The sequence below is a fragment of the Crocodylus porosus genome, unplaced genomic scaffold (genome assembly GCF_001723895.1).
Source record: "Crocodylus porosus isolate Cpor-Errol unplaced genomic scaffold, CroPor_comp1, whole genome shotgun sequence".
NCBI lineage: Eukaryota > Metazoa > Chordata > Crocodylia > Crocodylidae > Crocodylus > Crocodylus porosus.
Window position 1 is genome coordinate 26,989,580 of NW_017728907.1, and position 22,727 is coordinate 27,012,306.

The window sequence follows — 22,727 nt, forward strand, 5'->3', positions numbered from 1 at the left end:
TTTATAACGGGCCACAAGATCCCCCCTCAGCCTTCTCTTTTGGAGGCTGAACAGGTTCAGGTCCCGCAGCCTGTCCTCATAGGGCCTGCCCTGTTGTCCCCTGATCATACAAGTGGCCCTCCTCTGGACCCTCTCCATGCTGTCGACATCCCTGTTGAAGTGTGGCGCCCAGAACTGGATGCAGTACTCCAGCTGCGGCCTGACTAGTTGTTCCTGCTTTGAGCAGGGTGTTAGACTAGATGACCTCCTAACGTCCCTTCCAACCCTAATTTTCTATGATTCAATTCTGGTGATGGGTGAAATGATCCGTATGGTTTGTAAACTACTGTGATAACTAACTTTTTTTTTAAAGTTTATCACTCATGTCATTGGTTCTACATTGTCTATATGACATGCATGTAGAATTACATAAATTGCTCTGGTTTCATATCGGTGTGTGTGGTTTTGTTTTGATCCTTTCATGTATTTTAGGAGAAGGGAGTACAAGTGCTGCAGAGTCCACTTTCTCCCATGAAAGTTCAAGAGAACAGCAACCAACATCTGCCTCTGAGAGGCAGGCCCCTCGACCACCACAGTCACCACGCAGACCTTCACACACGTTACCTCCACGCTTAACTATTCATGCTCCACCCCAAGAGCTAGGACCTCCAGTACAGGTAGAAAATTGTTCAATGTCTCAAAATTTTAAAAAATGTTTTAATTATATGGCTGTTTTCTAAATAGCATCTTAGCCCTCTATTTTGCAAGATCATATTATTTCATTTGGCATCGTGCAAGATGGAAACTTACAGATATTAATAAAAACAGCTGACCAAATGTAATGTCTCGTCCCTTAAAATGTGGCAGCAATTTTCTCTGGCAGAACGGGTAAGTAAATGAACATTAAAAGAACTAAGGCAATAGTAATGGGTGTGTATCTTGAAATTATTATACCAGTGCTGTTTTAGTAGATGAGTGTCAATATTTCCACCATAAAAACAGTGTTTGAAAAGGCTGCAACTCAGCTGGATTGGCTGGAATTTTTATTAAATACTCTTTTTTCAGATGCAGATGTGGTGAAAATCAACTGCAACTATTTTTTTCCCCGCACTTAGCACTTTTAGAACTTGTGCCTTATGCGTCCATCAGCCGTATCTGGCGTACTTGATGGAGACCATATCATGTTTTAATATTATCGAGAATTTAAATTTTCCTTTGAAAGTTTAAATTCTTTTGAAAAGGGAGTAATTTTAATCTTGTAAAACCACCCAAATGTGACTTTTTTATATTGAGTCTTCCAAAAGGTGTGGACTGTTCTAAATTATCACCCTTGCGTATTATATCTGAACCCTAAAGATGGGCTGATTGTCAGTATTACTTTTTCTGGCACTGCTCATTTTGTCAGAAATCAGCTAATTGTTTTCTATGATTTGGCCTGCAGTATGGGGTGGTAACTGTTACTATGAGCAGATCTTAAAGTGTAGTGAGCCCTGCAGCATTGCACAATTTTTTTCTTTATTTTCTATGCATGTTCCCCCTCCAGCTCTACTGGCTAGAGAAAGAGAATAGCTGAGGCTAGTCAGAGGAGGGAAAACTGGTTTTCCTTTTTTATTCTGAAAGATACATTGCTGCTAAGCAAGAATTAATATTTACTTCTTTATCATTGCCTCTCTGCAGCTTCTCTTGCCACCTGCTTTTCCTCTATTGTATGTTAAGGGACTGAGTAAAAGGCACAAACAGCAGATCAGGAGGAGTTCATTTGTTCAGATAGTACTTGCAGAAAAGTAGAACCTTGTGAAAAGGATTTAGTTGAATTCCCCATGTCCTCTTTAACGTTGAACAGTTTCTCCATAGTGTTATTGCTTCTTTTTGCCATCAGGGCTGCTTACAGGCCTGAATAAAACTAAACAAAATAGTGCTTTCTTTTCAACTTGGTGCACCCCCACACCAAGCATAGCACATGCCCAGAAGAGACATCATGTTAGTTTGACATGGCTTGCCCAAAATCTGTATAGATCGGACATTTTTATCTAATAACTGATTGAATCCGCTTTAGATAAAAGCACCAAAAAGCCGTGCTGAAATGAGTATGGGAATATGTAGACGTAGTAAGTAACCGCCTAGTGGAATGTGTGAAATATGGCTTTCCTTTGTAAACAGGAAAATCAAGGTGGCTTTATTGAAGTTTGTGTTTTGGATAGAAAGCCAAGAAAAAATTTTATATAATGGTTTTTTAATGTAATTACATGTTGCTAAATTCCTGAAACCCCCCCACCCCTTATTCCTTTATTTGTACTCTATTACCATAAAGAGAATCCAGATGACTAGGAGACAGTCTGTGGGACGTGGACTACAACTGACTCCTGGCATAGGGGGTATGGTAAGTAATGGAGATCTGTTCCTAATGATTTTGCATGACAGAACATAGTGGGCTTTTATCAATAAAAAAGTTTTTTGGGTTACCCTGCAGGCACATTTCTTAGCATTAATCAGCCAGAAGTTTTTGTTAAAGGCAATTCCATACATTTCCCTATTCCCAAAGAAAATGCTAGGTAAGGTATGTTAAAAGAGTGTTTTTGCTGCATTTTTTTACTTAAGAACCAGTGGTTACTAATTATCATGTTTAGGAATCTCTCTTCTAAAATATATACACCTTTGTGTCCTGTATCTTATTTTGCAGTCATGTCATTCACACTGGAAAGACGAATATTGTTTACACTTGTTTTGTCTTTGTTGGGAAGCATCAGCCTTTGAAGATGAATTATATTTAGAAGTAAGCATAGTCTCCTGAACTCAATTTTTTTTTTCCCAGCAGCAACACTTCTTTGATGATGAGGATAGGACAGTCCCAAGTACTCCAACACTTGTGGTACCACATCGTACAGATGGATTTGCAGAAGCTATTCAGTAAGTAGATATAAAGAAGTCAAAAGAAAGCTTTATATTGACTCATATTCCTCTTTTGCTGATGATGGGACACTCTCACTCATTAGGAATAAATGGAAAAGATTATGGAGAACTAGCATACTATCTTAAAGGCAGTTAAAAAAAAGAAAGATAAATCAGTGAGAATTGCTTTGAACTGCATCATAAAACTGTGCTTAGAAAAAACTCATCTGTTGCAACCTTTTGACTTAAAATATCCCATAGTTAAATAATAGGGGAACAGTAGAGGTTACCATGCTACTCCTGTCCTCTTTTACTCTTTCTTTTACACATTTGTTTTCCAGTGTTATAGGTGCTAAAAGGCATGTTTTCCCATACTAATTATGAAGACCAGTTAAAATACAGTAGGAAGGTACGATGAGCAATTCATCTCAGGTGTGGCATATAGGAAAGTTGTGGATGCATTCTCCAGGCTAACAGAAATTATGAAAGTCATAAGGATTATAAGCACAACATCCACTTAAGTAAACCTAGTAAGAAAACAGGTAAATTGGTTTAAACACATTGATCCAAATGGAATGGAAAACCTAATGCTGTGCAACTAAAATTCATAAATGTTTGGTTAATAGTCTCATTTGTTTATAACAAGAGCCTTTTTATTTTCCTGAATCAGCTAAAAATCTTGCTATTCCTGTTTTTGTATAGAAGTGTACTGTTCTCTCATCTTTGTCTCTTCATAGTTCCCCCCAGGTTGCTGGAGTTCCTAGATTTAGGTTTGGGCCCCCAGAAGATATGCCACAGACCAGCTCTAGCCACTCAGATCTTGGTCAGCTTGCATCACAAGGAGGTAAATCTCTTCATGCATTTATATGTCTTTCTAAGAAACATAAATACAAAGGAAATTCCTGGAGAAATTTATTCGTTTGGGTCATTGTCACTGGGCTTTCTTACGTGTGCAAATGCTGCAGCGCCGGGTACTTTGACACGTGCAGTTGTTTAAGTGGCGAAATACACGTCAGCACAAAGAAAATGGCAGTGGTGTGCTTTTGAACTAAAACAGCTCAGAAGTACTTTAATTCAGAAGCGCACTACCACCATTTTCTGTGCATTTTGCTACTTGTACAACTGCATGCAGCACAGTGCGCGTCAGTTTGCGTGTGGAACGGACTCAATTATGAGTCTGCTCTGAAGCAGCAGATCTCCAGCACATCGTGGGACAGAAAGGTATATGTAAAAACGCCCACCGTTTATACATCGTTTCCAACTAAATTGTGCCTCCTTTTTATGATTTCTGAGATGGGCTAAAAGCAAAGATACTTTTCTCACATAGCTTTTTTATATATAATTAATATGCTTAAAATGTAAGGATGATTGTATGTATGTATATACAAGTATTGGGAAAACTAAATCCTTGGTAATTAAACAGCTTCCATAGATATTGTCTAATCACACAGAGACTGCATATCCTGCTTACCTTATATAAGGTATACTGAAAAAGAAAATTTCATGCAAGTAATATGAAATACACAAGCAATAAAAGAGGTTTTCATGTCGCGTGGCAATTCTTTTTGTCTTGATGATTAGCTCATATGTTTGTTTTCTTACTACATGGTAATTTTTTTCTTTCAAGGGAGCCAAATCTCTACTCTTTTCAATGCCCCCTTTATACTCGTATGCAGCTTGCTCCATTCCCTGGCTTGATTGGTGTCTGGTTCTGGGAGGAATGTTATTTGGTTGTGTTCTAATTTCATTATTATGCAGCTTGTGTAGAAGAAATAGGCTCCACATAGTGTTCAATGTAAGAGTATATTTACAGTATGACTGAAAAATCTATAGCTGAGTATTATCATTTGCTGATGTTGTAGTTCTTATGAGTTTGGGGCTGGAAGCTTCACATTTCCTGTTAATTAATGCCTGATTTAGTAAAATATCAAAGATAGCAAGTAATATAAATGATAGCCTTTTATAATTAGGCATTTGCTCATAAAGACACTGACTGGGCTGTTGCTCAGCCTTGTTCTTGATGTTCTTCTGAATCAGTCTCCCCATGGGCTTAGGGGATTTGCTAACTGTTTGCTGTGGGGGAAACACTCAGCCACTAATAGGCTGAGAAGAGGCATAAAAATTAAATGGTGAGAAAATAAAGAGTTTAAGACTGTGTCAGCTATGCAGTGTCAGCAGTAGCTTATCCAACTATTTTCCAAAGAAAAAAGTGAAAATACCGTATAATTATATATTTGGGTAATATTGAAATGGTATAATTTCTTAGCATATGAACCTTTTATTGTAGGTGTCGGTACATTTAAGAGAAATATTGCACAGTTAGTGTGTTCGGCTTTCTCTGTTTTTACTTTCAGGCTTCTATAGGAAGAACTGTCCAAAAAAAATCCTAGCTAAGGTTCTCATGCAGAAATAAGCATCTGACAGGTTTCAAGTAAATAATAAATATCGTTGTAACTTCCATGTGTGGCTCAAAAGATTTAACTGGGGGTTAACTGAAACTTTTACATAGTGTGTATTATTGCTGTGCAAAGTTTGGTTGCTGATTTCAATTCAGCGGCCCAGTCTCCAAATCTGAGTCAGATAAGGAGATCCTTTAATCTTTCCAAATCGAATCAGAACCCTCCAAATCAATTGGGAGACATTTGGAAAGATTCGACTATTCGGACATAGACACAGCTTTTAAATAGTTTTTTCCTACGTACCTCAAGGTACCAGGTGGCTCGTGAATGCTGAGATGCTGGGGCAGATGGAGCGTCCCACAAGAGCGTGGGGGGGGGGGTGTCCCAGTGCACTCGGCAGCAGACCCAGAAGTGGACCAGAAGCAGTGGTCCATTTCTGGGGCCACTGGGGAGCACGCGCGGGGGACCCCTGTCCCCGGCTTGGCATCTGATGCCTCCTGGGTTTGGGGGGGGCACCTGGGGTCCCCCTGTGGCTGATCGCTGGGCGGGGTCCCCGTATGCTTGGTGGCAGACCCAGAAGTGGACCAAAAGTACTTCCAGTCCACTTCCAGGTTGTCACCAAGCACACAGGGCACCCCCCTGCACTCCTGTGGGACACTCCAGGTGCCCAACCATCATAGTATTTATGAGCCACACCTGGTACCTTGAGGTACGTAGAAAAAACGTTTAAAGTTGTGACTATGGCCAAATCACTGATTGGCCGAATCAGCATCAAATCTTCAGAATTTAGATTCGGCAGAATTGAATCTGGACAGTGATCCGAGTCAACGAATTAAATTGCTGTCCCTGATTCAGGCCAAATCCAAATTGAATATGACCTGTTTCATGCACCCCTAGTGTGTGTAGTCAGGAGCTGTAAACAGCTACAAAACAATCATGGTGCAAGTTACCAGTTGTCAGGATTAACTTCTGTAAAATATGTTTGCAATAATAGTAATACACCTATTTTGGAAATAATTTTTTATGGTTGTTTTAAAATGCCAGCTGTGAGAAATGGACTTTAGTATTTAGAAAAGAAAAAATTTAAATAAAAAGAAAGTATAGTTGTTAAAGCTTGATACTACATATCAGATCTGTGGATTTGTCTCTGTCACCTAACATCTTTATTAAGTACTTCTCTGAATTGTTTTTTCTTGTCTGTAAAATAGAGTTGATATATCAAGTGGGGATATAGCTTAAACATTTAATACCCTTGGTTTCTGAGCGGTGCGGAAGTGAAAAGTAAGTTACAAAGATTCTGTATTGCAGGTTTAGGAATGTATGAAACACCACTCTTCCTTGCCCATGAAGAAGAATCTGGTGGCCGCAGCGTCCCAACAACTCCTTTGCAGGTAGCAGCACCAGGTAAGCGTCAGGAATTTTTGTAAAGTGTATCGTTGGTATTAGAAACTTGACTTCCCAACAAAGTAACTTGGAAAATAATTATAGACTGCTTATTACTATAATGAAAGTATCACCGTAGCCTGTTTTCTCTCACTCTTCATATTTTAGTAAACTGAGGTTATAAAATGCAAAATGACTTTCTACTTTAATTGGCTTTTGTTTTTGTTTTTTATAGTGACTGTTTTTACAGAAAGCACAGCAGCTGATGCTTCAGAGCACGCTTCTCAGTCTGTTCCAATGGTTACAACGTCCACTGGAAATTTATCCACTACTACAGAGTCTGGAGCAGGCGATGATGGAGATGAAGTTTTTGCAGAGGCAGAATCTGAAGGGTAAGCTAGGACTACTAGTAGATTCATTTTAGTATCTTAATTTTAAATCAGTTTTTCTGGCTTCCTACCCAAATAGGTCTTTAATCTGTGATGTTTTAACACGGTGTTCTATAACAAGGATAACTTACCAACACTAAATTTGTTTTAAAATGAGTCTTGTGACATTTACCTTTCTTTTAAAATCAATATCAAGTTCTCTTTTGGTCAGTTTATAAATATTAAATGTATATTATATTAAATGTACCACCTTTAAAACAGGTTCTGTACACCTATGAAGAAAATTACTCTAAATTTACAGAGGAAGGAGATGATTCATAAATTAATCTGAGTGTAGCGTTGCCAAAGTGTAGTGTTGCTAATTTACTTCTGAATTAGCAATTTATCCAACTGATAGTGGTGCTAGTGACCTCTAGAATTTCTAGATTTCTTACACCTCAGAAAAACCAGACGGTTTGATTCTACCACGGTTTGGGATTGGTTTTAGTTTCCTTTTTCACACACACTCTCACACACACACCCTTTTAGGATACTCAGAAATGTGTATGAGAATTTCTGGTGGCAATCAGCAGCAGCCTCCAGAAGCTTCTGTTTTTTCCACGTAACCATCTGTCAGCAAAAGGGGGTTTGGTTACTATCAGGGAGCTGTAGCACTCTTGCTTCTTCCCCAGACCTTCATATTTTCGGCTTATTAGAGTTTATGTAATTAACTACTTCCATACTTTCCTCGGCCCTTACATTTGTATGGAGTAAAGAGGTGTAAGGTTCTTTTAATAGCATATCATTCCTTCAGATGTACCTAAGTAAACTTTGTTTCCCTCATTGTGTTACTTTTCCTCATCTTCTCCAAAAGACCATAACTAGGCAGTAGATTGGGGAATGTGTGCCAAAGAACATTTGTTAGCCTTTGGTTTTTAAAATGCAATTTCTGGTAACAAGCAGAAGTGTTTGGGAAAATTAGAAATTCCAAGGAAATTAAGTTATCTCTGTATCAAGGGAAATCTCAACTTCTCTGAGTTGTCAGGTGTCCTAATATTCAGATTTTATCCTCTAGAATTACTTCAGAAGCTGGTCTAGAAATTGATAGCCAGCAAGAGGAGGAATCTGTTCAAGCATCTGATGAGTCAGATCTTCCTTCCACTAGTCAGGATCCTCCTTCCAGCTCATCAGCAGGTACTGAATTCCTTCCTATACTTCTGATTGGTTTCAAACTGTTGGTTAGAGCACTTACAACAGTCTCTTTCCACAATGCAGTATTTATCTTTACCAATGGAGATTGAACTAAGAATGCTTGTCTCAAACAGCTAATAATCTGTCTGAAGTCTGACTTGTTTAGATTATGGAATAAATGCTAATAATATTTACAGTGCAGCAGGAAGTTCGTGGGAAGATACAGTGGCAGTTTTGATGGTCTTTATCTTAAATCTGAAACTTCCCACTTACATTTGTTTTAACTAGTAATAATTTTAAATCGGTTGATAGCATGGATAGCCTCTATAACATCATAGTTGCTTTTAAACATAGATTTATTTAAAATTTTCCTCTGTAATTTGTTTTAATAAGATTTACTGGAATACAAGATGATGCTGATTTTTAAAATGACTTGTTCCTCGTACCGCCCCCCTCCATAATTAGACTCTATACAAGGAAAGTATATACATTTCTTACAATTTTCCATGTAAGATTTCCCCCCCCAGTGCCTGTCCTCCTGTTATTTTCCTGGCTGCATAAAGCACATGCTTGCTTCAGTTGTTACCAGGTTGGACTGGGGCCAGAGGAAGCACATGCTCTGTGTCCCCAGCTGAAGCTGAACTGAAACCTTCCAGAGTTAGCATAAGCAGGGGTGAGGCAGGCATCCCCTGCCTCTGGACACTTGTACAGTAAAAGCTCTGTTATCCGGCATCCTTCAGAAATGGGGGATGCCAGTTAATCCAGTGTGCACCGTCTGATGCACCCTCCGGCGTCAGTGGGCCCCACGCAGGTTGCTTTGCCCCCCCACAGGCTGCTTTGCCTCAAGCTGTGGGTCAAAGAAGTGATGAAGAAGAACTTGGTTCACAGCAGTGAAACCGGAAGCGGGACTTCCGGTTTCACTTTTGCCGTGTCCTTCAGATGCCAGCTAGTGGAGCTTTCTGGCTGATAAAGTGCCAGATAACACAGCTTTTGCTGTCTTTAAATCCAAGACAAAAGGGCTTTGTTCCCTATGTTAGAGGGAGGGAATCTTGTCTTGAATTTGAGTAAATGTGCTATGTAACATGGACATATGAGCACACAGAAATAGTGAAGCTTTATTCATTCTTTACCCATTGTTACAGTCAATCAGTTGATTTTTAAATGAAACATACAAAAACCTTCATAACATTTGATAAACCTTTGGAAAGTGTTGGAGCTTCCCACAACATGGCATTGTAAACGGCCTTGCCCTGCCACTTGCTGCAGTGCAGCCAACACCAAAGCTTACTGCCTTAGTTCCAGATCAAGGGCTGCCCCATTCTCATGATGACAGTCAGCTACACAGTCAGTTTTTATGGTGGCATACAAACCAGTCCCAAAGATGTAGTTTGCTAATTTATGGCACCCATTAAGTTGGCTTAATGTGCTTCACGTTGCATATTTATGGTGTGATTAACACAATCATGCCATAAATGTAAAATCTGATGGGACCCTTACAGTCCTACTAAAAGCATCTTATTCATGTTCTTGAGTATATACCTTGATGGGACCTTTTGTGTGAATAAGAGATGCACAGTCTGGCCTAGTGGAACTTTAAACTGGGAATGAAGTGAGCCACAGTGATTTCAAGGACAAGAATGCAATTAGATGCACTTAATCTTAGCAGGTAATCTGACCCAGACATCAGTATAAGCTATGATACTGGAGTATAGGCTGTGATAAAAAGGTGTAAAAAGAGAGAATTGCTACTTATACATTTGTATCCATATAACATTTTGTCAAGTGAGTAAAAACAATCAAGGGAAAAATAAACATTTTTGCTCATTCTATAAAGCTTTTATTGGTGTTTGAGATGTCATTGTAAATATTGCACCCTTGCAAGTTTGCATACTAAAGGCAAGAACACAGAAGTATGTTCAAAGTAAATGCACTAATGGTGACTTCGTATAATAAGTCTTAGTCATTCTTTGCTGTCCCCTTTCTTTTGTACAGACACAAGCAGTCATCAGCCCAAGCCATTTCGCCGTGTCCGGCTTCAGCCACCAACATTAAGAACTGGTGTTCGTGGTCGTCATTTTAACAGACAACGGGGTAAGTGTCTGTCAGCGCTAAATTTATGACTTCATATTCTTTCAAAGGAGCTCTAACAGTTTTCTTCTCTCTGTAGAGACTATATATGTCTAGTGCCTTCATGAACGTATATGATGATTTGTGAGACAAAATAATACAGGGCTCCTGCCCAATGAGCTTTCTGTTTATCATGCTAAGTACTCATTATCCTGACAGGCAAAATGACTACAGAAAAACATTCTGCTTGTATCCCACTTGGCTGGTACCTATGGAAAGGCTATGAATCTCAGTAAATTAAAAACTTACAAAAATAAATCAGTAGTTTAGTATTAAGATATGGATTCTTAACATGATTCAGTTCTAAGAGTGTGCATCAATTCCTTTCTCAAACTGAAATGATGCCTTAAATCATTATGCGGATTGAAAGAATGATTAAGTGAAACTAAAACTTACTGAAGCATATTGTGTTATAGCAATTACCAAGGAGAATATATTGAATTTGGTTCTAAGAAGCTCTGCATTAAATATGATCCAAATCATTCATTTTTTTTATTTATTACCCTTATTGTAAATATTCTGCATACAGTTGTTGCCAGCCCTTTTATTTCTATTAATATTCTTGATGTACAGAGCTAGTCCCAAAAAATGTACTTGAATACTAGGAAAGATTTTCAGCCCATACACTGCCCCTTCATTATTAGCCAGAGGTATCTGAAAAGGGAGGCCAAACTGAATGTGCCACTTTTTTTTCTTTTCTCTAGATAAGAGAATTGGGGGACCAGAAGTAGAATTATACTCTCTCAAATGGCAATATTGTAGTGCTTCCAAGCTATTGGGCCAGAGAGAGAAGGGTCAGATAGACTGTCACCAACATTTTAATTTACTGATGAAAGAAGGGATTTGTATTAACTCTCTTTTCTTTCCCTACCTAGGTGTGACTCATGCAATGGGAGGCCGAGGAGGCCTTAACAGAGGCAATATCAGTTAAATGTTCTGTAAAGTAATTGGAGCCATGTATGCAGACTGCCTTAGTGTAATGATGGCAGAGCTTAAAGCTGCATTTTGTATTTAGATTTGTGTGCCCACATTTCAGTGTCTTTTATTAATAAAATTAGACAAACTGTCAAAAATAAGAAAGGCTTCTTTCTTTCAAATCCTGTGTTCCAAATCACTGTTAGGACACTTGTACCAATCCTTGGATACTGTCTGCCCTGTTATAGCAGTAACTGATCTTACTATTCTGCTGCCCACATTCACATTGTAGTATTTATCTGAAATGAGAGAAATGCACAGATAAGAACTTTAATTCCAGAAACCATAAATCTTCAAGAACGAAACAGTTTTAATTCCTTTCCATTTGCAGTGTCATTTTGGCATGATTATCACACAGCTGTAATGCTATTTTCCAACCAAAACAATTGATTCTAGGGTTTACTTCTTTATTGAACTGGGTTTTGGAGTTCTTACCATTGCCTAGTCGTATACTTGACAGAATCAGAGTTGGGAGTTAAGGAAAGAATGTTTTCATTCTTCTTTACAGCAATGACTCTATACAGTTTATTTTTTCTAATAAATTATTAAATCTTACAGCAGCTAAGGGTGATTTTAAAAATATCTATCTGTGCTTCTGAAAATGTCATACTTCAGTCTGTGAAATCTGTGCCAAGTTGATTTAGTAACATACCTTTAGAGAAGACATAGTAGTCATAGCCATCTGGCTTCTGGTAATTTGGGACTGATAGGGCTGTATAAACTGTTTTTGGAAATCCTCTCCAATAAGTAGGAAGTTTGACCTCGTCATGTAGTATTCCTGAAGACAAAAGAAAATCACTTTTAAACTGGAGAGAATGTGTCCACTAAAAGTAAAATTTTCTTGTTGAAACAGCAGTAAATTACAAAAAAAAATTAATGCATTAAAGAAGTGGAATGGAAGAGAACCTTGCCTTTTGGAAACCACTATCTGTAAAATATAGTGGAACAGGACATTAAATAATAATGTGTATAATAATAAATAAATAATAATAATAAATAACTGACCTGTTGAATATTTCTGGATTTTGATAGTTTGGTAAACTGTCTGTGTTCTTATTGCACGTTCAAAACGTCTCCTTATCACAAGTCTTGGTGTGTAAGCTGGGTACCTTATAATAACACGTGCTTTTTTCTTGCACTTCTTGGCTGGCTCTTGTCTGTAGATGTAATGCTGCATGTTGCCACCTAAAGCAGAAGTTTGTTCCATTTGGGGGTAGAAGGAAAATATAGTTGGATAAAATATTAAGGCTGTTATTAATATCCTAGCAGTACATGACTTGGGATAAGAGCAGCTTTTAATCTGTCATTTAAAATACGTTCCAACTATTCTTGAAACATTCAACTGTGTTCACCCATTCACTGCCTAAGTATATTTTGAAGTATAATACTTGCAATCCTTAGCCCTTCTTATGTCAGCACTTCTGGATGCAGCATTGGCTTCTGCCAGTGGTCTCATTAAAGTTACTGGGACCATCCATGATTGTAAGCATTGTTCCAGGAGCAATGAGGGCATTGGTCCCCTTACATTTATAATTTGAAGGCTTTCTGGGTGCATCATTCCCATCTCTCAACAAAATCACATGAGAAAGGGCTGCAGTAAAGTAACTTATTTGCCTAGCAGTTTTATGTGAGTAAATCCTTCGGATAACTCCTAAGGATAATGAAACGGCCTCAATTTATTATAAATCCTATACTTCACAAGGTAAGAAACCATGATTCAGAAACTAGTGTACATGTAGCTGTGGGCTAACAGGATTCTTTTTTAAGCCTTCCCTAGCCCCATTAACACATAGTTTTCAGCATGTTGCATTTTTAACCTTTTGAAATCTACCGCTTATCTATCCTGAAAACTATTTAAGCATCCATGAGTACTTTGACGTACACATTGCTGAAGCCTTAAGTTTCCTTTTGATATCACCTGGTTGTCATCATTTGTATGTGTATTAAATGGTGAGACAATTTTGCCTTAATCTATTTTTCTAAGAGAAATAAACTAAGTACTGCTAAAATTTGAAAGCACTCTAGCCATGAAACTTACCTTTTTTGATAAAATACACAGATTCTGGCCTGTTGTTATACCTTGCTACTGGGAGAGCTGCAATTATTTTCCCATTTAGTCCTGCAAATCCTTTTGCAATTTGCTTGGGATACCCTTTATCCATTACATCATTGGTGAAGCGCCAGTATTGTGAACCCTGAAGATTTAAACCGAAAGTGAGCTTTTATTTCACAGAAAAAGGAAGGATGTTTGCAACTAATTAAACTTCAGTGTAGGCTAGACAGGTAACAATAAACTATAATTACTATCATTATAAACAGCCAGGAAGATTACTCCCGTCTCCATCAAAAACAGAAAAAAAATCATAGCTTATGAAAGAATATTCTGCAGAGTCTAGGCCTAAGTATAATAGTTTTGTTTTGGTAGACAGAATTCATTTTAAGAGCTGGAATTTCTAGTCCTCATAAAATGTTACTCTTACCACTGCTTTTAAAGACTACATACTTTTAGCTTAGTATAACAGATTTGAAAATACTGTTATATTATTCTTTCTAGTAATATTTATATAATGTGGCTTCAGGGTCGTTTCATGTTTTGTGCTGTGCAAAAACGTGGCAAGGGGAGGGGGAGACAATTGCCATCCTGAGGGGGTATTATTTAAAAGTGGCGGTTAATTGAGCCATGTAAATTAAATTTGTGGTGAATTGGTGGGGGGCACGGCGGGGGGGAGAGGTAAACAGGTCATCAATTTTTCTCCTCTTCTGTTCATATCCCCACTACCTGACTGCTTTGGTTCAGGAAGTAGGATACTGCGAGATCCAGCAGTGACTACTTCCCTTCAGTTATATCATGATGTAGCCTGGCAGAAGTCAAACCAATGGTAAACTTTTCAGGTTCACTAAGGGATTAGACAAATTAATGGAGGATGGGTCTATTTGAAATCTACTGAAACAGAGATGTGTCCTTTCACATATTTCTAAATCAATGATAGTGAATGTTAAGCAGGGTATGACAGGGAATTGATTACACTAGGCATGCCCTGTAAATATACTCAGGCTATAAAGGATCTACTACTTGCACTGTTGACAGGCCTTTTGATGTGCCATTCCAGAACATGGGCTGAAGCCAACAAGAAGAGCTTTATAAGCCCCTGCTGATGAGGGGGGGCTACTAAGGGAACACCAGTGATGGGTTGGGACAACAAAAAGATAAAATGGACAAGAGTAAAAGTCATTGCTTCAAAACAAGTGTAGCAAGCGGGGACACCAGATGGTGTCCACTGGCCCTCAAGCCAATGTTGATAGGATACTGGGCTAGATGGGCCACGTGCCTGAACCAGTGTGACACTTAAGTTCTTATGATCTTCTGGCTTTTTCTATGGCAAATTTAGGAACAAGTTCATTTCAAATCTACATTTTAAAAGTAATGTTTGTTTTAATGCTGTCATGTACCTTATGCTCTCCTTTTGCTATGGATATCAGGAGCACAAGAAAGGGAAGGAAAGAGTAGAGCAAGGAAACTCAAAAGAGAAAAGCATTTGGCAGTTTCCTAAATGTCAGAATAAAACAAACCTTTTCATGTTGACATTTTCTGCTGGAATCCATGATGTGTTTTTTTTAGAATGCTTCATATGAAGTTTTCCTGTAAAATGCTTGGTTTTTCAATCAACCCATCCTCTGCCTGGCCGTGTCCGCATGAGCGCAGCTGTGCAGTATGTGGCACCGTAGACACATCCATGGCACCACATACTGCACATTTGGGTCTCTGCATTGCAAGGGAGCAGTGTGGGGGTGGGGGGTTTGACCCATGGATACCCAGGTGTCAAAAAAAAAACCCCCAAAAACCCACAGAAAAATAAAAAGTGGAGTGGTACACATGGAGGCAGCACACATTGCTCAAAACTGAACCCTAGCTGGCCACAACCATACTCTAGCTGCTGGCCAGGCTCTGTGCAACAGGATCTCTTCTGCAGCAGTTCCAGGAGGCCTCCAGAAACCTCAGGTAAGGCTGCTGGGCCTAGCCCAGTGCCACCCCTACTCCACCCAAGGTAACTTGCTGCATGCTAGAGGGCTGCAGGTAACAGATAACCAGGAACAGGCTTCTCCTTCCCACTTCCATTATTTGCTCATACGTGACTCTAAATGGAAGCCTTACAGCAGCTATGATTGTTCTGCCTGTTTCACTGAACAACAGCGACTGTTCTGCCTGTTTCAAATTCTTTCCCTAAATACACAGCATGGCAGTAAGGAAGGATATTGTGGGGGGGCAGTAGTTCTATAGCCTACACACTGCTGTATTTTGAGTCTGGTGTTCTCATTCTGGTAACCAAATTATAAGAAGGAGTTTTAGTGCACATGAATGGATCCACCTTGTCAGTTCTGAAAACATAAGCACTCTATTTGTACAGCATAAAGAACACAGATTTCACTCTTGCTGCCCATCATGCCATACTAATGTCCTCAATTCTTCTATGAGTTAGTTCAGTCTGTATATCCATTCAGGCCTTAGCTTCTCCCCAGAGACTGTTAACAAAAACATTAGTTTGGGCAAACTGGAATTTAAGTGTGTTGGCTGCTAACTAGCCTAAAATCCCCAATGCTGCTCTCCTATTCCTGAGCCATGCAACCCTGTTGTTTTCCCATTTTTAAAAATTAGATCCCCCTACCTTCAAGAAGAAAGTTTTGCCATCACAGTTGCATCTGGAGAAAACTGTGTCGATGGGGGATGGAATGCCCCACACTTCGCTGATTTTACGAGGGGAAACTGTTGGTGGGCTATCAGGATTCAGCAGCCAGTAGTAGTGACCTGCAAAAAATAAGCAACAAAGCTCTGGAAAACCTTGCTAACATATACCACTTGCCTCTATTGAAGCATTTTGTATTAAAAAAGAAAGGCATCATATAGAAAATGTAATAATCAAAAATTCCAAACACTAAGGACTAATGAGCCACCTTGTCTTTGAAATGGCAGCACAACCTCTGCAGCTATTCAGTCCTTCAGTGCCTTAGTGACAAAGGGAATGGAAGATATTCAGCATTTTGCAGGATCAGTCCTTTCCTGCAACTGTAGCTTGCATGTAGTTCCTGTAGACCAGTGACTAGCAACCTTTTTTAGGTTCTCAATACCCCTACATCACTCCTATGAATTTAGTAGCATCCCAATTTAGTAACTACTTTATTTATTACAGTATTTAACTCTTGAGAGGGCAGAAGGTGCGAGCACTTAGCTCCTTGTGGACCAGGGACGTTCATGGTCATGGAAGAGCCTGTACTTGCGTTCTGGTACAGGGAAGAAGAGGGAGGAGGAAGACTGAGCACTTCGTTCCATGAGCTTACCTTCTTGCACTGAAATCAGGTAGAGATGAGCCTGTGCTTACCTCCTTACATAGGGGCTGTGATGGAAAGAGTAAGTGCTCATCTCCTCGTGCACTGTGGCACCCGCATAGGGAGCATGCAACACCCCAGTTGAGAATTACTACTGTAGATAGCAACAGCTGAGACATTACCAGTTTGCAAGCAAGGGAGAGAAATGACCTCCAACAAGTTGCCAAATTACAGGTGCCTAACAGGAGCGTTATGTGTACAATGCTGGGCCAGAAAAAACGAAATATGTCGTATCTGGAAATTAATTTAAACAAGGCTTTGACCTCAAAAAATGTGCTGTTCAGGGAAAGGGAACAGATTGCATCTACAAGGCTAGTGCAGAAACAAACCCAGTTAGCTTTCAGCAAGAGGAGCTCAGCTAGCCCAAAGCAATTAGTTTCATGGCAAGGGATTCATCCTGAGCTAGCTGGCTCCAAACACTTCAGCTACAAAAGGTATCAAGTTCAGAAAAAACCCCAGATTCTTTGCTCCACTCTCCTACACTTACCAAGTCACAGGCTAAAGCCAGTAATAAGAGCAGAATCTCTCAGACTCCATTCCCACAGAGCATGGCCTGCCTGATAGCAACATTTGCCAAGCCTTGCAAAGTCATAGAAAGGTCCAGGTTTGAATAACTCTGGGTACATCTACACATGGCGCATTACATTTAGTACCTGTAATTACATGTACTACCTTAATGCACCATAATAGGTGCTACCGTGCATTAGCATTGGCGCACATGTCTTTGGTGATGATAATGCTCAGTCAACTAACTCCAGGGTCCGAATTGCACTCTGACTCTTGGGAAGAGGGGGGTCTGCAGCTGTGGCAGCCAAAAAAACGAAGGAACAGCTGCCACCACCACCACTTCCTCCCCCAAGTCCTCTGTATTTTGTGCCCTGACTCATTCTACTGCACGGTTTTGCCCACTGTGTTGAGCAGTCTATTGGGCTGGAAGCGTCTCGTGTATGCGCAGCCTCTATGTCTTAGCTCTACCCCAAAAGCTAATCTGCCTCCTCACAATTTGATGTCTGCACAGAGGTACATGGTCAGTGTAATGTGCAAACAAACATGAAAGGGTTCTTTCTGGGGTGAGGTAGACCTAGTCTGGGGAAATCGGTGACACCCAGGTCAAATCTCCAAAGGTATTTGGGTGTCTATTTCTAGTGATTTTAACAGGAGTGAAGTGTCTGAATACCTTTTCAGGATTTGGACCTAAGTTTCCAGTCAGTGGACAGACCTTTGCCAGCATTGTGAAGCCACTGAATTGTCATGGCCTGTAAGGGGACTTGGCAGCTGTCAGTAATTACTGGTCTGTCTGTGGGCTCCTGGTTGTTTAATTATTAAATGAGACGTGATTATTAGACGAGCCATAATGCCTGAGTATTTATTCTTGAGGCATGATTCATTTGCATATTTGTTTCATTTCCCAGCCTTTTCATAGTATTCTTAGTTCCTACCAATGCCCCTTCTTTTAATTTTACCCTTTTCTTAAAATCAGTAGGGCCTCAACTTATGTCAAGTTTAATAACTGTAAGTATCCTTGGAGTCATTGAGGCGGTCTGTTAGTTTATGCAGCTGCTAGTTGGAGCAGTGTTAACATATTAAAGAAGTGAGCAGTGATGGGAGCGGGCAGATTATTCCTGGAGGCAAAAAAGTCAGGGTTGCTATGAGTGAGGACATGAATTATGGATCTGGAAAAAGAAAGTTCCATAGTTTCTTTCTAACCTTTACTGTACCTACGAAAACAGACCCTAATAATGTGTCATTGTTCCCAGGGTTATACATCATTATTTCATCCCCCTAATCAGTACAGGGATACTTAGCTATGTTTGTTTTGATATGCAGTTTTATGTTTTATGTTGAAGACATTGTAGCAGTTACAACTGGATAGTTTATTCTACAGCCATAAGGACTAGAGATTTTTTAAACTACTAAGTGAATCATGGGACATTTTACAATAGTATTCCTCCTTGTGTTGGGTAGTTGCTGTGAGTGAGGCACTTCCACAAAGGCAAATACTTTATTAGATCCTCTGGCAAACTGATCTTGCAGTCACAGATTCATAGATTCATAGATTTTAGGGTTAGAAGGAACCTATTAGATCATCAAGTCCAACCCCCTGTTTTCCTATGAACCAGGAAAAAGTCCTCAAAATATCACCAAACTTGCAAATTATTGATACTAGGAAGTAACCTTGGATGCACAGTAGGCTAAATATGCAGTATCTGAGCATTTGGAAATGCCAGAAAGTAACATTTCATTAAAAAAGTAAAGTCAAATAGTGAAAATACCCCAAATCCAATAGAAAACTCACCTCGGAATACAGCTAATGTTCCATTTTGTAAAGCAACCATCCCGTCTGCTGGCTTCTTGTTACACAAATTCTTCTCATCTGAATCATCTAGTAAGAAATAATTTGCATAAAATGTTTATTATATCACAATGTAAGATTAAAGAATAGAATGTAAAAATAAAGAATCTAATACTCGCCTTATAAATAATTACAACATATTGATTCAAGGTGTGTTTTTCACAGATTTAACCTTGACATTTATGTACCCAAGAATATGTGTGATATCTTTATAGGAAACTATGTAAGTTTTCTTCTGTTAATATTAGGAGTACCAGAATCTCAGGGGAAAAGCTACAAAGAATTGTAAATACACTGTAAAAAATAACCAATGATTAACTCATTCTTAAGACTCATTTCATTCTCCATCCTTTTCTGTCTCTAAGTGAATAGTATTTAAAGGACAAGAAGAATCTTAATCAGCTCAAATAAGTGTTCTCCAGAAACCTCTCATCTTTTTTACTTAATTTTTATACTTATCTGAACATCTTCATTTTGGCTGGGATTAGAAGCAGAAAAACTGCAGGAAAAGCTAGTCTGGCATTGTAAATCTGATCTGTCTCCTTGTTAGTCATACAAATGAACAGATACAGGTTTAAGCACCTCACTATCTTAGAGAACCTAAGAGACTGGGTTTCCTTTACTTTCAATCATCTGTTGTCATTTACAACAGTGGAAAATATAAAAATATATCTGAATTCTCTATTCCCACATATGAACGAAGAGGGTACCACAGAGTATTTCTCCTACCTTTTTTTTTCTATCGTAAGAAGACTGTAGATACCATTTGCATTAGCAACTGTTAGGGATAATGTAAGACTTTAGTTTTCTCTTTAATTCAGACAGTGCACCTTTGATGATACCTAGTTATTGTGACATATTAGGAAAATTTGGATTTGAAAAACTATGGAAAATAAAAGGGCTGAAATCTAATTACAGTACAATATGTAGCAGAGATGGGTACCACATTGCAATATAAGGCAAAAAGAAAAGTAGAACCAAGGGGCTGCTTTGCCTTCTATTATGTGTAAGACTATAAAATGTTATGTCATTTGGTTACATGGCTAGGGTTTGACTGAAATACTTCCATGTTATTTGGAAAACTCCTGTGATTCTTATTCTTTGAACCTGTTGTGCTTTGCCTGTTTCCTGTTACTTCAAGACTTTAATTCCAGCTGTCTCTCCAGAAACATTTGACTCCCAAAATAGGGTCTTGTTTAGCCTATTTCAGAAATTTAGACAGCAATGCCCCAGAAAATGTGCAATTCTAAAGAAATAAACATACCTTTGTTAACCAGTGGTTTATTTTTGTCATCCGTTGGATCAGAGAGATTAAAGTTCTCATGTTTCATAGTACTTCTTTCAGGAGCTTTTGTTGAATGAGATGTAAATGGTGTTTCAGTGGGGAAATGTTTAACTTCTCTTTCTTCATTCCTTATGAATCTGCTAGGCAACGTAGGGATATGATGCACAGTCCTATCAGTTGTATAGGGTGAAGTTGTTACAGTGTATTTTACTGAAGTGCTTGTGTTATCTGTTGGGCTTTTCTTGGTAGTTTCTCTGTCTGAAACAAGATCAGTTTGGGGATTAGCTGTAACGCTGTGTGTTGTTTCTTGCTTTCGAGAGACAGCAGCATTAGAGGTTGTGGTTGTTGTCATCTCTGATTTGGGGGTACTGCTTTCCAACTGTTTACTTTCATCACTGCCTTTAGGATTCGGTGGAAAAGAAGTTGTGAATGACGTTTCTGGGTCCTCCTTAAAGTCATCTTTTGGAGAGCGAGGACTTTGTGTGGGTCCCTCAAAAGGATCAGGGGTTTCTTTTGGGCTGTCGGTGTTTCTGTGAGGTAAAGTTCTGTCTGGAACAGGCATTGGATCAAATGTATTATCTTTAGGTTCCTCCTGTTCAAGAATAATTGGACGTGTTGGTTTCTGCAGACTTTCAGTTGTAGGTGGTGGTGTGTTTTTCTTGGTGGTAGGATGTCTACTGTGCGTATGTGCAGAGTTTTGCGTGGTCTCTGTAGAAAAAGGAGTTGCTACCATTCCTGTAGTAAAAGTTTCCTCAGTGGTTTCAGACTGAACTTTTGTATTGGATGGTTCTTTGAGCCGCACAGTAGAAAAGTCTGTAGGCACAGTAACAGTAGCCTCTGGATGTGGCATCACAGAAAGGGGAGATGAGCTGGGTCCTTTCTTAGGGTTTGAGCTGTTTCTTTTCTCGGTAACTATATATGGGCTGGATTTGTCAGTAGTTAGGAAAGGAGTTTTGGCCATGGTTCTACCTTCTTGTTCAACCAGTGGAGAAATAGTATTTCTCCTTGGGGAAGTAACTGTGTTTCTATCTTGTTGTGTAGGGAGAGGCCTTGTGTATTCTTCGATCAATGCAACTCCTGTTGTGCTTTCCACTGGAGCATCTGGTGCTGTCTTTGCTTTTTCTCTTGAAGGAAAATGACTATCTGGTGTCCCTCCTGGGAAAATAGGGGAGTCTGTAATTCGTATCATAGGCTTGTTAGTTCTTTGGTGTTCAATGGTGGTTTTGGCAGTGGCTTTTACCAGTGGGATTTGCGTGACAGTGGGTTCGTCTTGTATGGGTAAAGCTGAACTTCCCTGGGAGACTTTATCTGTGATGGGTGTCTCTTCAGTGGTGGTACTGGTGGTTCTGTCATAATTTTCTGTAATTGCCTCTCTGTTATTAGGTGGTGTTTCTTTTTTATCTATTGGGGTTGTTTCTTTGATAACAGTAGTTGTCTGGCTTTTTTCAGTTGATGAAGACTCTCCTGTGACAGCTTCTTTTTCTTTTTTTCCTACTGCATTTTTATCTTTGGTAACAGTGGTCATCTCTTTTTTACCATCTGTACTCCTCTCTTTATCAGTAGCAGGTGTTTCTCTTGTACCTCCTGTAGTTGTCTCTCTCGTATCAGCCATACTTGTCTCTCTGGCTGCAGTAATAGTGTCCTTTTTATCTCCTGTAGTTGTCTCTTTGGAAATTGTGGTAGACTCTCTTTTGCTCTCAGTTGTTGTTTCTTCAGCAATAGTGGTAGTCTCTTTACCTTCAGTAGTTAATTTTATAGCCATAGTTGTTGTTTCTTTAGCAGCACTAGGCATCTGTTTAGTTGGAGTATCTTTCGCTGTTGTCATTATACTCTTTCTAGCTCCACTAGTTGCATCTTCTTTATCTGTTGTTGCTGGCATTGTGTCTTTTTCATCTTTAATTGTTACAGTATCTTTGTTTGCAGTTGTTGTTAGAATATCTTTAGCTTCCATTGTTGTGTCTATCTTAGCAGGTCGTGGTGTTACAGTCTCTCCTGCTGCACGAATTGTGGCTGTTGATAACAAAACTGTAGGAAGTCTGTCCGGTTTATTCGTTGTTATCATGCTGATCTTTTTAGGCACAACTACTGTAACTTTCTCATCTGCTGTCTTTGGTGCATCTTTAACTACCGTGGTTGTGTCTTTTGTAGTTGATAATGTTGTAGGATCTTTTTCATCTGTTTTTGTTACAGCCCCTTTGTCCATAGTAGTTGTGACAGGGTTAGTTGTGGTTCTCACAGTCTCCCTAGCTACAGGACTTGGGACAGGTTTAGCTATGGTTGTGTCTTTTTCACCTGGGGTCATTACAGTCCCTTTGCCCACAGTAATTGTGACTGGTTTAAGTGTGGTTTTCACAGTCTCTCTGATTATGGGAGGTGTGACTGGTGTAGTTGTAGTG

At 39.2% G+C, this 22,727-nt stretch overlaps 2 protein-coding genes across 4 annotated transcripts in view; one reads left to right on the forward strand and one right to left on the reverse strand.

The window, feature by feature from the left end:
* TPR (translocated promoter region, nuclear basket protein) overlaps window positions 1–11,423 on the forward strand; it is a 56,663-nt gene extending 45,240 nt beyond the window's left edge. For 2 of the 3 annotated variants that reach the window (XM_019531002.1, XM_019531000.1), the window contains exons 43-51: window positions 472–656; window positions 2,291–2,359; window positions 2,792–2,886; window positions 3,606–3,712; window positions 6,576–6,671; window positions 6,886–7,042; window positions 8,094–8,212; window positions 10,202–10,300; window positions 11,212–11,423. In XM_019531002.1, coding sequence (XP_019386547.1) covers window positions 472–656; window positions 2,291–2,359; window positions 2,792–2,886; window positions 3,606–3,712; window positions 6,576–6,671; window positions 6,886–7,042; window positions 8,094–8,212; window positions 10,202–10,300; window positions 11,212–11,267 — 983 coding nt within the window. In that variant the 3' untranslated portion in view covers window positions 11,268–11,423. The remainder of the gene's footprint in view (window positions 1–471; window positions 657–2,290; window positions 2,360–2,791; window positions 2,887–3,605; window positions 3,713–6,575; window positions 6,672–6,885; window positions 7,043–8,093; window positions 8,213–10,201; window positions 10,301–11,211) is intronic. The other variant, XM_019531001.1, reaches the window with a different exon arrangement.
* PRG4 (proteoglycan 4) lies at window positions 11,361–22,633 on the reverse strand. The gene is made up of 7 exons (XM_019530592.1): window positions 20,311–22,633; window positions 18,990–19,076; window positions 15,976–16,115; window positions 13,350–13,506; window positions 12,317–12,496; window positions 11,964–12,089; window positions 11,361–11,550 (listed from the first exon to the last, which is right to left on the reverse strand). The coding sequence occupies exons 1-7, from the start codon at window positions 22,631–22,633 to the stop codon at window positions 11,429–11,431; spliced, it is 3,135 nt and encodes a 1,044-aa protein (XP_019386137.1). The 3' UTR covers window positions 11,361–11,428.
* Window positions 22,634–22,727: the final 94 nt, after the last annotated feature.